At 57.4% G+C, this 12,533-nt stretch overlaps 1 protein-coding gene across 8 annotated transcripts in view; it reads right to left on the reverse strand.

Annotated features, from left to right (window-relative positions):
• The window catches only part of JADE1 (jade family PHD finger 1), a 55,929-nt gene that overhangs the window by 15,099 nt on the left and 28,297 nt on the right, over positions 1–12,533 (reverse strand). For all 8 annotated transcript variants that reach the window (XM_037058526.1, XM_037058527.1, XM_037058528.1 and 5 more), the window contains 6 exons: positions 11,892–11,977; positions 9,174–9,331; positions 7,252–7,439; positions 4,810–5,021; positions 1,785–1,952; positions 552–668 (listed from right to left, as the gene is read on the reverse strand). In XM_037058526.1, coding sequence (XP_036914421.1) covers positions 552–668; positions 1,785–1,952; positions 4,810–5,021; positions 7,252–7,439; positions 9,174–9,331; positions 11,892–11,977 — 929 coding nt within the window. The remainder of the gene's footprint in view (positions 1–551; positions 669–1,784; positions 1,953–4,809; positions 5,022–7,251; positions 7,440–9,173; positions 9,332–11,891; positions 11,978–12,533) is intronic.

A 12,533-nucleotide genomic window follows, 5' to 3' on the forward strand; every position in this document is an offset into this window, starting at 1 on the left:
AACCAGCCATGCAGACCGGTTCAGTGCAGCACCTCTCAGGGTCCCTACAGCCGGCTGGTGCCCTGAGGAGCCTGGTTAACCAGATGCAAAACATCAGCACACCAGGCTGATGTCACACAGCTGCACCTAAGGCATGATACCCAAGCACACGCCTGGGAAAGCAGCAGCATTGGGCAGGCAGAGGTGGGTCTGCTATTTGGTAAGGAAACAGGTAAGAGGGTGGTGACCCTCTAGAGTCAAGTGGTTCTTCCCTGGAGGCGTTGGCCAAGCTGGGAGCAGACAGGCAGCAAGCAGACGAAATGGCCCTCCTGGCGGCCCAGGCGAGTCTGAGCCACCTGGTGATGGCCAAGCTGGGGTTCTGCTCACACAGGACACAGCCCACACACGGGCACAGACCACGCGGAGCCACCCCTCACCACCTCCGAAGAACTGAGAGCCCCTCGTTCTGCTTCCTGGATTCTGGTTCCACCTCCAAACCCTCAGTTCCCAGAGTCCCCACCATGCTCCCTGTGACACAGGGGAGGAGACGAAGCCCTGGGGCCAGGCCATACCTGTATCGAGGCCCCGCACTTCTCATTGCAGAGGCTGCACACCAGGGCCCACCGACTGCTGGGGATGTGAGACACTTTCGTGATGGGCTCCATCTTTTCGGGGCTGCCGATGCTCACCTGGGGGCCCAAGACAGAGCAAGAGAGTGTGGCCAAGGCCGGCAAGACAGATGTGGGCTAAACATGGAGGCAGAGATGTCAAGACTGCCGCCTGTCCGCACCCTCCCTCTGGCCGTGCAAGGGCACTCGGCCTCCTGGACAGGCAAACCCCCACTTTACGCATCAGGACGATTCTGGGGGCGGCGGGGGGCAGCAGCAGGAGAGCCCAGGCCTGCCCCCACCATGCTCCCAGGGAGTGATGGGCTCAGAGGAGCGAGCAATCCCTTCCCACTTTAGTGTCCAGCCAGGCCGTCCACTACACCTCCGGCCCACAGCGACATGATCAGGACTGGAGATGGAGGAAGTCAACAGACAGTGACTTTCATGTCTCTCTCTGAGGAAAACTACTCTCTTCAAATTCAAAAGATGACTACAGAGTAGAAAACTACCGAGACAAAATGAGCTCTCCCGACATGTGGGCTGGATCGCTGAACTGGGTCCCTGTTAATAGCAAACCACGAGATCCAGTGCCACTGAGACCCGAGGCATGAAGCCAAAGCCACAGCCCAAATTGTCCCCAGACCATTCTCCTCAGGAGGAAAATGCACCAAAAATCACACACTAAAAAAAAAAAAGGGCAACTCTGAAATTTGAATCACAAATGATATTCTCACAGTGAGCCATGCAAATTAAATTAGTCAAGGTCTGGGACTTGAAATAAATTACACCAGACCTGAAATTAAAAGGGTTGTGGCTAAGGGAGAATTTTAATAAGAATCACCAAAGTGTGACCCAAAGCAGTGGCTCCTTAAGCGTGGTGGCGCCATGCACTCGGCTCCCAGGCACCGTCTGTCTTGGGGAAGGACATGGCCGCGCATCCTTCTGCAGGCCTGCAGTTGGGGGTCGCCTGAGAGGGACATCGGCCTCAAAGTCTACACACTGTCCGACGTACTGCCGCTTCTCGTGAACACCTCGGACGGACCCCCATGACAAGGTGACAGTGTGCTGGACATCCAGGGCCAGGTGGCAGCAGGAGTCACTTAACAGGGGCCTCTGGCCTATTGGTAAATGCCCCTCTCCCAACCCAGCCAAAGCCAGGACCCCTGGGCCGAGCCCCTGCAGCCCGTGCAAACCTACCTCAGGAATCCACAGAGCACAGCTGACGTGGACCCACTTGGTCCCACTGCGGGTGGGCTTCATGGCTCCGCCTTTCTTGGGACACAGCAAACACTTTGGCCGCACGCCCAGGGCACAGGTCCTGCACAGCCAGCTGCCCTCGGGGACCTTGAGGATGCCGTAGCAGGCCTGCAGGGCCCCAGCACACCCCCAAGGAAGAGAGGGAAAGAGAGAAAGGATCATTTTTCTCATCGCAGCTAATAATTTTACACCACCTGGCAGGGGTCTAACAGCACAAGCAGCAACACAGGCACGCCATGCCCGCCTCGCAGGGACCGTGCCCTTCAGGAAAAGCAAGGCTCTCATCAAGGCAGAGGTGTCAGACACACGTGGGTGCAGCGCAGTCCCATGTGGTTCTGAAGACACCCGGGGGCCAGGAAGGTCTGCGGGGAGCGGCTGTCCTGCAGACGCCGTCCACCCCGACTCCCGAAACACAGAGCAGGGATTCCTCCCAGCCGCCTCCGGGCTGAGCAGGGGACGTCGGCTCTGCCCGCCTTCTCCCGTGGGCGGGATTCCAAAGTGGGGAAAAACACAAAGCAACTGAGAGTCTCCCAAAGCGATTAAACCAGACGGCAACGGGAAGAACCAGAGTGAAGGAGCGTCCTCGTTCCCCAGGCCAAGCCAACACTCTTAATGGGATCCCAGTCGGCCCAGAAAAATGAGACTTTCTGCACAAAGAGAATTCGGTCTTTTCAACTAATCCTGAAAGCCTGCTTTGCACAAGAGATGACAACATCACACAGGACAGCAAAACTGCAGAAGTCAAGGCCATTACCACAGACCTCACTAAGGCACTTCAAGGCAAGAAAAGGCAGATGTTCAACCAGCCAAGAAGCCAAACCGTGATGGTACCGGGCGCACAGTCAGAGCCCCCGGAAAACACCAACTGCAGAACGTCGTCCTCAGATGAACTGCAAGTCAGGAAGTCGGGAGACACAGCAGCGTGGCCCAACCCTCCAGACAGGAAAAGCTCAGCCCCGTGCACGCTGAGTCCAGGACGCGGAGGAAACCGCAGGAGGAGAGCCTGGCGGCGAGGTCGAGCAGAGCCCGGAGGCTCAGGGCACGAGGTGAGAGCCGTGAACGAGCCGCTGTCAACACAGGCTCCCGGGAAAAAATGCTTAGAGAGCCAAGTGGCACTATTAGGGTTTCAAATACTAAAAGGCTTCTATCAAGCATTCTAGAGAAAGACATTTGAAGAGGTAATTTTTTTTACTGGAACAGCAAGTCTAAACAAAATTAAAAGATTAAAGTCAAGCCATGAAGAACACCTCAAAAGAAAAACGAGCCACAGGGAAAGGTTAGGGAAGGAGACCCGGTGGCTGCGGCAGACGGAACAGGACCAGGCAGTGGCATGTGGCCAGAGGCTCCCAGTTCCAGGTCCGACTGCCACCAACACACAGTGGGGACCCTGACATCAGTTAACTCATCAAAGAAACAGGGGTTTAAGAAGTTTCCAAACAGCCCTAGCTGGTGTAGCTCAGTGGACTGAGCGTGGGCTGTGAACCAAAAGGTCGCTGGTTCAATTCCCAGTCAGGGCACATGCCCGGCGTCCATCTCTCCCAGTGGGGCCACGTGAAAGGCAACCGCACATTGATGTTTCTCTCCCTTTCTCCCTCCCTTCCCCTCTCTCTAAAAATAAAATTAAAATTAAAAAAAAAGAAGTTTCCAAACAGAACCGCTTTTCCCAAACAAAATTTTTCTCAGGGTGGAAACAGTGAAATAGCAATCCAGGAAAACTGCAACATCGCCCAAGGTGCAGGACCAGCAACGAGGGCCGTCACACTGCTCACGACGCCGACAGGACACGACCACCACACGGACCCCTGACTGTCCCCGAGAAACTGCCTGGGCACTTGGAAGACCCAGAGCCCAGACGGGCTCCCGCGTGACTCAAGGGAGAAACCCGTATCTCCCACCTGCCCGTCAGAATAAGCGGACAGGACCGGGCGGTCACGTCTGCAGCACCGGGAGGCCGAAGCAGAGACGTTCTCCTAAAGGAAACGGTAATCCGGGAACTCGGCCGGGCAACCTCCACCCAAGTCTGAGTCGGTTTTACATCTCGGCAGCAACAGGAGCTTCAGGGAAGCCTTTTAAATCCCAAGAGTGCTTGTGAACCTGGTCCCTACAGAAGTCCGGCTTCCGTTATCACTGCACTGGAAACACACAAATGGAAGAGGAACAAGGGCTGCGCCACAGTCCCAGGCTTTTTAAATTCCCCGGCGCCCATCGTAGCGAAGGCTAAGGAAGGATTTACCGGACACAGAAGGCAGCGGACAAGCACCAAAGCCCACTGGCCCCGACCAGGGATGACAGGTCCAGAAAAGAGAACCCTTTCCCCTTCCCAACGGCTCGGTCTACACGAGAACACCCGTGCCAGTGTCGCGGGCTGGGCGGTGTCCCACAAGGCTGTGCACCGGCCCTAACCCCAAACCTCAGCACGGGGTGTGTCGGGCAAACAGGGTCCCCTAACCGATCAGACCCGCGTCCTGGTAAGAAGACGCCAGCTGTGAGGGCACCCTCAGGGAGGCCACCCCATGACCAAGGCGGAGTGCAGCCCAGGTCCGGGAACGGTGACCATCGGCAAACGGCCTGACTGCGGGAGCAGCCGGAACTGCAGGGGGAGCTGCGCCTCCATCACCCCGCCCCCGCTCGTGGCCCTCCAGTCCCGCCACCCCGGGGGAAACAGTGACTCGACTCACCGCCCTGCCAAGGTTTTCTCACTGTGCTTAATACCTCAACCAGGAGTGGGGCGGAGGGGCTCGGGCTTTCTCGAGAGTAAGGAAGCCCAATGCTATGGGCAGAATGAAAACACATGAAGGGAGTGAGCCCCACAAAGGAATCTATTCTTCTGGTTGTCAAAGTAGCAAGAAACACTTCAATCATGGGGAGAACCGGTCAGGGACAGCAAGACGCAGCCCCCGGGGCACATCTCTCTGCCTCACTCAGGACAGCGGGAGCACGGCCCCAGCGGCGGCGCCCCACCCACCTGGTGCACGCAGATGTTGCACTTGTCACAGAACACCATCTCATTGCCGTCCTCGCCGTCCGGCGACTGGCAGACGTCACACACGACGTCCTCGTCGTACTCGATGCCCAGGCCCTCCTCCGTCTCAATGGCGTGGTTCATGTTGTCGTAGCAGCGCTGCTCGAACTCCTCCAGGACGCGCTCCATGGTGTACTCGTCCAGCTCGGGCATCCCTGGGGGAAAGGCCCCAGGCCCCTGTTAAACAGACCCGTTCCCACCAGCACGACCCGGCGACCCCAGCAGGCCTCTGTGTGGGAGGAACTCAGTACAAGGAACAGGCGACAGAGCAAGTAACCCACCCCCAGTGCCGCCACCGCCCTTCCGAGGAGGAGTGTCTGATTAAAAAGGCAGGAGTCCCCCCTGCAGCCAGCCGGTCAAGCGCAGCAGGAGATGCAATGTGGGAAGCACAAGATACACCCCCCAGGGATCCAGGAGGTTCGTTTGGTTACAGTGTTAAATGTAAGCAATCAGATCATGGAAGTGACTTAGAATCCATGATCCTGGACTCTGGTTTGAGTGTTTTTTGGAAAACATTCTTCACTTGCTGATTTCAACGACGCTCAAAAGTGATGCCACTGTGAGCCCCAGGTGTTGGCACCAGCTCATCCTTCCGAACTGAGGTGAGAGGCACCTTAGTGCCTAGTGGCTCCTCAGACCCACAAAAGGCCAAACCACGGGGAGCGCTGAAGGGAAGGAGACCGCGCCTCGTCAATCAAACAGTGAAATGCAGTCTTAGGCGAGACTTAGCGGCGTTTCCAGCAGTTCTCGTGCTTATAGCCAGCGCTGGGGTGAGACTCCTCTTTTCTTCCACCTGCAAACGGGGCCCAAGCTTCCCACCGCGAACACACCCATGCCAGAGGAAGACACGGGCTGCAAAAAACTGTTCGCCCAGAACACTGATGTGGCAATAAACAAATCTCTAGAGCCAGCAACAACTTCTGTGCACTATTGTCAAATTAGAACTATCAAATTTACACTTCTTAGGTTTTTAAAAAACAGAGAACACATCAGAGCTGACACACGTATTCCAAAAAGCCACCGGGCATCGCCAGCCCTGTCCAAAGCGAGACGGTCTGTGCGAGGACAGGCACTTTCGCCTCCCTTCCTCCTGCTGGTTTGGAAAACACCACGGGCTTTGAAATGCAATCCTATGCCCTTTAATTACTTTCCACCATCAAAAAACCAGTAAAAGCATGCTGGGCACTGCCTTTCACTCGGATGTTGTAGTTCAGGACTCACAACCAAACACCCCAGCCAGAGCCTGTTTCTCCGCTGTGCCCTCCACCGTTGACACAGGGCGCCTTGCCAGGCCCAGCACATCCCTGGTCTCTGCAAAGCTGCCACAAAACAGGACTGTCTGGCACAAAGCTGCAACACAGCAATCACCTCCGAGAGGTACTGAAAACCTCAGAACAGCTTTCGGGAAACAACTGCCTGGCTTGCTAACATTCTGGCCACAAATACCCCAAAGCCAGAACCACAAGGAAGGTCCCTGTTGTGTATCAAAACACCGACTTCCCCGGCTCAGTCCACACTCCAGCCCCCGTCGGCAGGCTGGGGGCAGCCCGCAGGACAGCAATGAGCATCGAGTGCCTGCCAGCCCTGTGCTGAGCCCAGGGAGCCACACAAAACCAAACCACAGTCTCCATCCTTTGGGGACCAAAAACAACCATAAACGTATCTCGGAGACTTGGTCTGCACCAGACTGCGGACGGACACCTGTGCCCTCTCTCGCTGCCCAGCCTGGGCCCACGGCATGAATGCTGATCCGTCCTCACGGTCTCTCACACCAAGCCCAGGCGTCAGGTGACCCTCAGCACCCAACTTGTGCAGAGATGACACCTGGGTGCTGCCTGCTCTCCACCCAGGGAGACACAGGGAACGCAGCACAGAGGCTCCAACCTACGCACAGAGGGGTGGCTCACAGAACAGGTGGTGACAGGTGAGGCATCAGATGGGTGGGGCTCCGGGGGAAGGGGGCCCCTGGGGACAGGAAGGCACTCTGTTCTGGAGCAGGACTTGGAGAGAGGGGGTCACCGAGGAGGAACACAGTGCCACATCTGCAGGGGGAGCCTGGCCGCAGCAGACTCAGTGCTGAGCAACAACAGGCCGCACAGAAAAACAAGCGGACTGGGCTGGGCTGCAGGAGAGAAGAGCCCAGGCCCTTCTGGGGTCCTGGGACAGCCCCCTGCACTTCTCAGGTAAGTAAGAGCAGGGCCGCCCCCGAGTCCGTCTCACCATGCCCGCCACAACCGGGCAGTTGTCCCCCAGAACAGCCCGCAGCCCTGGGCCAGACAAGCCACGATGGAGCCAGCATCCCTGGGAGAGTCTGTGGGCCGCCTGTGTGCCTGTGCAGTCCTGCACGCATCTCCAGCTGTGCGGCTGTGGACGCGGGGCTCTCACCCATCTCCTTGAACTCCTCGTTGGTCAGCTCCAGCCAGGCAGCATCCATGTCGTTGAGGTCGTAGCGGCACACGCCCTCGGCCAGCGCGTGGATGTCCACACCGCCCAGCTCAGGGGGCTCAGGGCCTGAGGAGATGATGTGTTTCTTGGGCCGGACGAACATGAGGGGTTTCTCTTCCGACACAACCCTAGTGAACAAGAGTCAAGGCAGCCAGGTTATCCTCTGCCACAGGGAGGCTGTCTTTCCAAAGGCCCGGAGAGAGACCCCGCCTCCACCTAAAACCCAGGTCATCACCAGGTGAATGGACTTCACACCCTAACGCCACGCTAGTAAAACGAAGTGCACATCCTTACAGCACCCCAAGTGGAGAGAGACGCAGGTGAAATCACTTCAGAGGCTTCAAACCCCAGCACCTTCCCCAGCGCAGCCTCCACGCACAACCGTGAGCCGTTGCTGCGCCCACCAAGTGTCCCAGCCACCCGTCACCTCACATCCCCTGCCAGGCCCACCCACGGAGCTCTCAACAACACTGAGGAGCGAGGACGGGTGCAGTCAGTGCTGGGGAACCCAGGGAGAAGCTGCGCCGTCATCTCAGCACCAGAGTCTAAGCCAGGGCGGGGCTCTCCCAGCACACACTCAGGAACAGGGACACGGCCCTCTCTCCCCTCACCCGACCCCTCTACCCCAACCCAGCACCCAGAGGAGGGTGGCCCACCACACCCCACTCTGAGACCACGAGAGCACGCAAGGAGACCGGGCCTCCTGCAAGCTGTGCAAGGATTCTGTCCAGGCACCACTCTTCATGCTACCAGGTGGCTTCGTTCCACGGGGCACCACGACGGGTGAACCAAACAGCGGGTTCTCCCACTGGACCAGCACCAGGGCTCCAGCTGCAAACGCCTGTAGTGTGCATTAAGGCTAATGGCCTGTGTGCCGGGCTCCCCAGTGAAATGGACAAATGACTGAGAATCCCTGGCTGGGGGTTGCTGGGCTGGTGTCACGCCCCAGGCGCACTCTCCAAGGCCGGCACGTATTCGTCCCCGAGAGCCCAGTGACAAACCCGTCCACGGCCAGGAGCCTGGCCTCCAGAGGCCATCCAATCAGCTATTTAAACCCACAAATCTATGTGGTTATTTGTTGCAGAGATGCCAAAGGGCAATAATCAAACTCAATCCACTCAAGTGCCCGAAGAGACAGAGTGGGGGAGGGCCGAGAGGTAAGTTCTGTCCATCCCCGGCGGCGGTGAGTGGAAGGCGCCGTCTGCAAAGCAGGCAGCTGACTGAGGCCCCAGCAGAGAAGCTGGTGCAGTGCAGTGCAGCGCACCCACCCGCCCTCCCTGTGAGGAGCCCAGGTAGGCAGGACCCAAGGAGTGGAGCTGGACAGAGACGAGAGCAAACTGGCTGCAGCCCACGCCCAGCTGAGTTTGAGAGCCTGACTCTCAAGGGTCATAAAGCCCACAAGAAGTGGGCTCTCAACTAACCTGGCCCCTCACACACCTGTCCTCCAAGGGAGTGACCACCATGGGGTCCAGGAAGGCACCCCGGCTGGTGCCCAGGGCCAGACACCTCTCCCGAGCAGAGCTGCTGCGCAGCGTGAGCGTAACTGAGGACGGAGGTGCAAGAGCAGGAAAAGGGGGAAGCGGGCATGTCCAAACCCCACCCGAGCCAGGCACTCTCAGTCTGGAGATCCGGCACCTCCTACGAGAGCAGCACTTTTCCAAGATGGCTGCGACGTCAGTGTTGGGGGCCCACGGGCCTCCCAGTCACCACCCTCTGGGGCTGAAGTGTGTGTTTCTACCAGTTCCATGTCCACTGGGGACCCAGGTGGAGAGCAGAAGAACCACTGGTCTTCTCGGGCCCCTGGCTGTCGGGTCCGGGCGCCTGGGGGTGGGGAGCAGGCTCTGTCCCCGGGGCACGTCTACCTGGCTACAGGCTGAGGGATGGTCCCCGGGCTCACTGGCACCTGGACCCCCTTCTCCCACTCCTGTCTCCAGGGATCTGCCAACACGTAGTACTCGTCTGGGTTCAGCTGGTAGGAGTCGTGCAGCTTCATAGCAGTGATCAGGTCTGTCCTAAACACCTGGAAGGGGAGAGACAGGGTCACTCCTGTTGGGTGTTTGTTTTCTTTTACTCAGAGCTCAGGCAGCTGCAGCGTCGCCACGGAGCTGCCACGGAACCAGGTCACTGGATCGACAGAGAACCGGCCTGCACACCCGGAGCCGGCCACGCCCTGGCCTGAGGCTCACGGGCCCTCCAGAGGGCCACAAAGCAGCAGCAACAGGGGCAAGGCCACTTCGCCAAACTCTGGAGTCGCCAAGGGCTGCAGAAACCGGGGCACGAAGATTCCTGGGGGCAGGTGCTTCACTCAAAATCAAACTTTTGGTGGATATTTAAGGAACAAAGCTCCACCAACCATGCAGCAACTTCCAACCCAATCCTAGTACTACCAGGGCCGCCTCTCCTGCCCTCAGGTGGCCACCTCCCAGCCCGAGCCCCCGGGGACCAGGCACGTGGTGAGGCTTCCGGGTGGTCATGCCAGGCAAGTGCAGGCGGGGGCAGAGACAGGGAGACACCAGTGGAACCCGGCCAGAGAGTGGCCTTCAACATGCACATGCTGGTGCCCCTTTCCCTGCACAGTCTCCATAAGCGAAGTGGCATCTGTGGGGGAAGGAGGGAGGGGAGAAAAAAGCAAGGCACTGCCCTCTCTCGCCCTGCGAGAAACAGACCCACAAGGCTCAAGGGTGCCCTCTGCCAGGACAGCTCCTCAGTCCTGTGTCACAGGCCTAAGGGGACACAGCAATGGCGTCCCCACATGCCTGGGCGGGACCAGGCACCGTCTCCCAGTCTGTGCTTGACCCCAATCAAGGACGGCCTCAGAGAGACAGAAGGAAGCTCTGACCCAGGCATCAGCGCCAGCCCAGAGTTGTGTTTGGCATGGAGCGAGCCTGCATCCGTAAGCCCCTCTGTTTACACAAGTCACAATGCTGAACTCGCTCTTCTGAAGAGGGACAGGGAGTTCTTTCTTGTGCTGTTGAACGTGGTTTACATTGTAGGCCTGCTAAGAGGCTGGTGCTTGTTTTTCCTGGTGGCTTTTCAGGCTGGCGATCACCGCAGCCAAGTCTGGGGAAGCGTCTGAGCCAGCTGTTTGGCGCTGGCTCTGCCCAGTGCACTGCTCCTCACCCCCCAGTCCCAGGAACACGGACAGCCAGCTCGAACCTTCCATGAAAACATGAGTAACAACACTGCCCTTCTTTACTCAACAAAGGCACAGGTCCGCATCATCAAGAATCGTATTTAAGAAGAAAAGGCACTCCAACTAAGTCTTGTAAGACAAAAAAATCAGGAGTCTTCCAAAGAAGGAAATTCAAGCTGAAGCAATGAGAAAAAGTAGCCCACCATTCCCTACTAAAAGACTTGGAAGGGGGGTGGCCAGGAATCCCAACAGATGCCCCCAAATGGACGCCAATACCCACGTTCCTGGCAGAGTTCAATGTTACTGCTTTAGGTATAAAGGTACTTGACCTCAGCAATTTTAGGAAAAATCTGGAAGAAAACATGGATCAGGGACAAGGCAACACTGCTCACACTGCTCTCAGCCCCGCTTGCTGCTGGGGCCAGGTTCCAGGCACCCCTCCCCACCCCACCAAGTCCCTGCCCTGAAGTCACAGGAACGCCGTGAGATCATCAGAAAGAGGGTGGGGGCCTCGGAAGCGGCCCGAGGAATTAAAGGGGAGGAGGCAGTGCGGGTGCCACAGGGCAGAGCTTGGAATAAATAGAGGTGGCAATCTCCCAGGAGGATTCTAAAGGATGCGACTACTTCCTCATGGCGGGAGAACTAGAATCCTGTCTCCTGCAGGCCAACTCAGCGCCCGGCACTACCATGTCAGCGGGAGAAACAGAGGTAATGTGGCCCGAACCAGACTCTGTCCTGCAGCCTGTTCCCTGGAAAAATCAGGCTAAATTCAAACGATGTTTCTCCAATGGTTTAAATCCTCAGAGCCCAGCAAAGGTGTTCAGAGAAAACAGATCTCAGGTCTGGCAGGAGCCCCGAATCAACCAAGGCCAGCAGAGAAATGCACCTAAAAATAATGTTAAATACACTGATAGAGGAAAAACAATGGACAGGCAGATGGATAACGAAATGGGGAGCAGGGGAAACACAGGACAATAAACAAACTGGAAAAGAGGGGATGGGGCCTTAAGTGCCATGCCCAAAACCAAACTCCCAGAATTACGCTGTTGCTGCCAAGTAAGCCACAGAATTACGGCCAAGACTAACGGGAGGCTGGCAGTGCAGGGCAGCAGCCGGACCCGCTGGTGTCCCGGGCAGAGGCAAAGTGGCTGGGAGCCAGCAGAGAGGGAACAGAGAAGGAGATAAACAGCACAATCAATAGCACCCATTTCCTCGGTGCTGCCTTCCCCTCTTCGTACGCATCAACCCCCCTGATCCTCACGAGAGTTCTGCAGCGCACACCCGTGTCGCCTGTCTTACAGAGTTGGAAACCAAGGCACAGAAAGGTTAAGTGTCTTGCCCAAGATACACAGGCAGAACAGTAGTCATCAGCATCGGGTGTGTGTGCTGCCCCACGTTCTGCACACGCGTGTCCGGCATGTAGTCACGCCAGCACTCAGGAGATTACCTCGGAGGGCTTCCGATCTTCAGGTCTGGAGCAGGAGTTTCTCCTGTGCTGGGTCCGGGAATTCTGAGACCACGTGGTCGACAGGCCTAAAGACACAAATATCCACAGCGGAAGGATGAAAAATGCAGAAATCCCCCAATGTCAGCGGGGTTTTCTAACCACACTCAGCAGGCTGGCCCCCCGCCCCGTGAGACCAGCTGGGCGGGAGTTCCTGTGCAGACGCACAGACAGACAGGACAGGCCCCTCCTCGCCCAGTGCCTGGCCCAGGGCAGCCCTCCCCAGACCCTGGCCGCACCGCCCCCCCCACCGCACAGCACGCAGAGGGGAGAGTCCCACCGCAACAGCCTGCACAGCCGAAGTCAAAAGGATCGGAGTCTCCCACTGCAAACACAAACTGGAAAACGCTTCATTGAGTTTTTAGTAAACTTTCTTAATGCTAAATCTTACGCTAAATCCTAAGGCCAACCTTAAATCCTAGTACTTTAAAAAGAAGTTTGAAGCAACAAAGCATAGAAACTTTTGGATTCCCTCAAACAGGGACACTCACTCACACCGAAGGCAGAGACATGTGCTGTGGCCAAATGACCTTCCACACGCGCCACCTGCTCCGCTTCTTCCCGAGAAAACCAACGCCAGTGAGC

The sequence above is a fragment of the Sturnira hondurensis genome, unplaced genomic scaffold, assembly GCF_014824575.4.
Source record: "Sturnira hondurensis isolate 20B ecotype Veracruz unplaced genomic scaffold, ASM1482457v3 Scaffold0010128, whole genome shotgun sequence".
NCBI lineage: Eukaryota > Metazoa > Chordata > Mammalia > Chiroptera > Phyllostomidae > Sturnira > Sturnira hondurensis.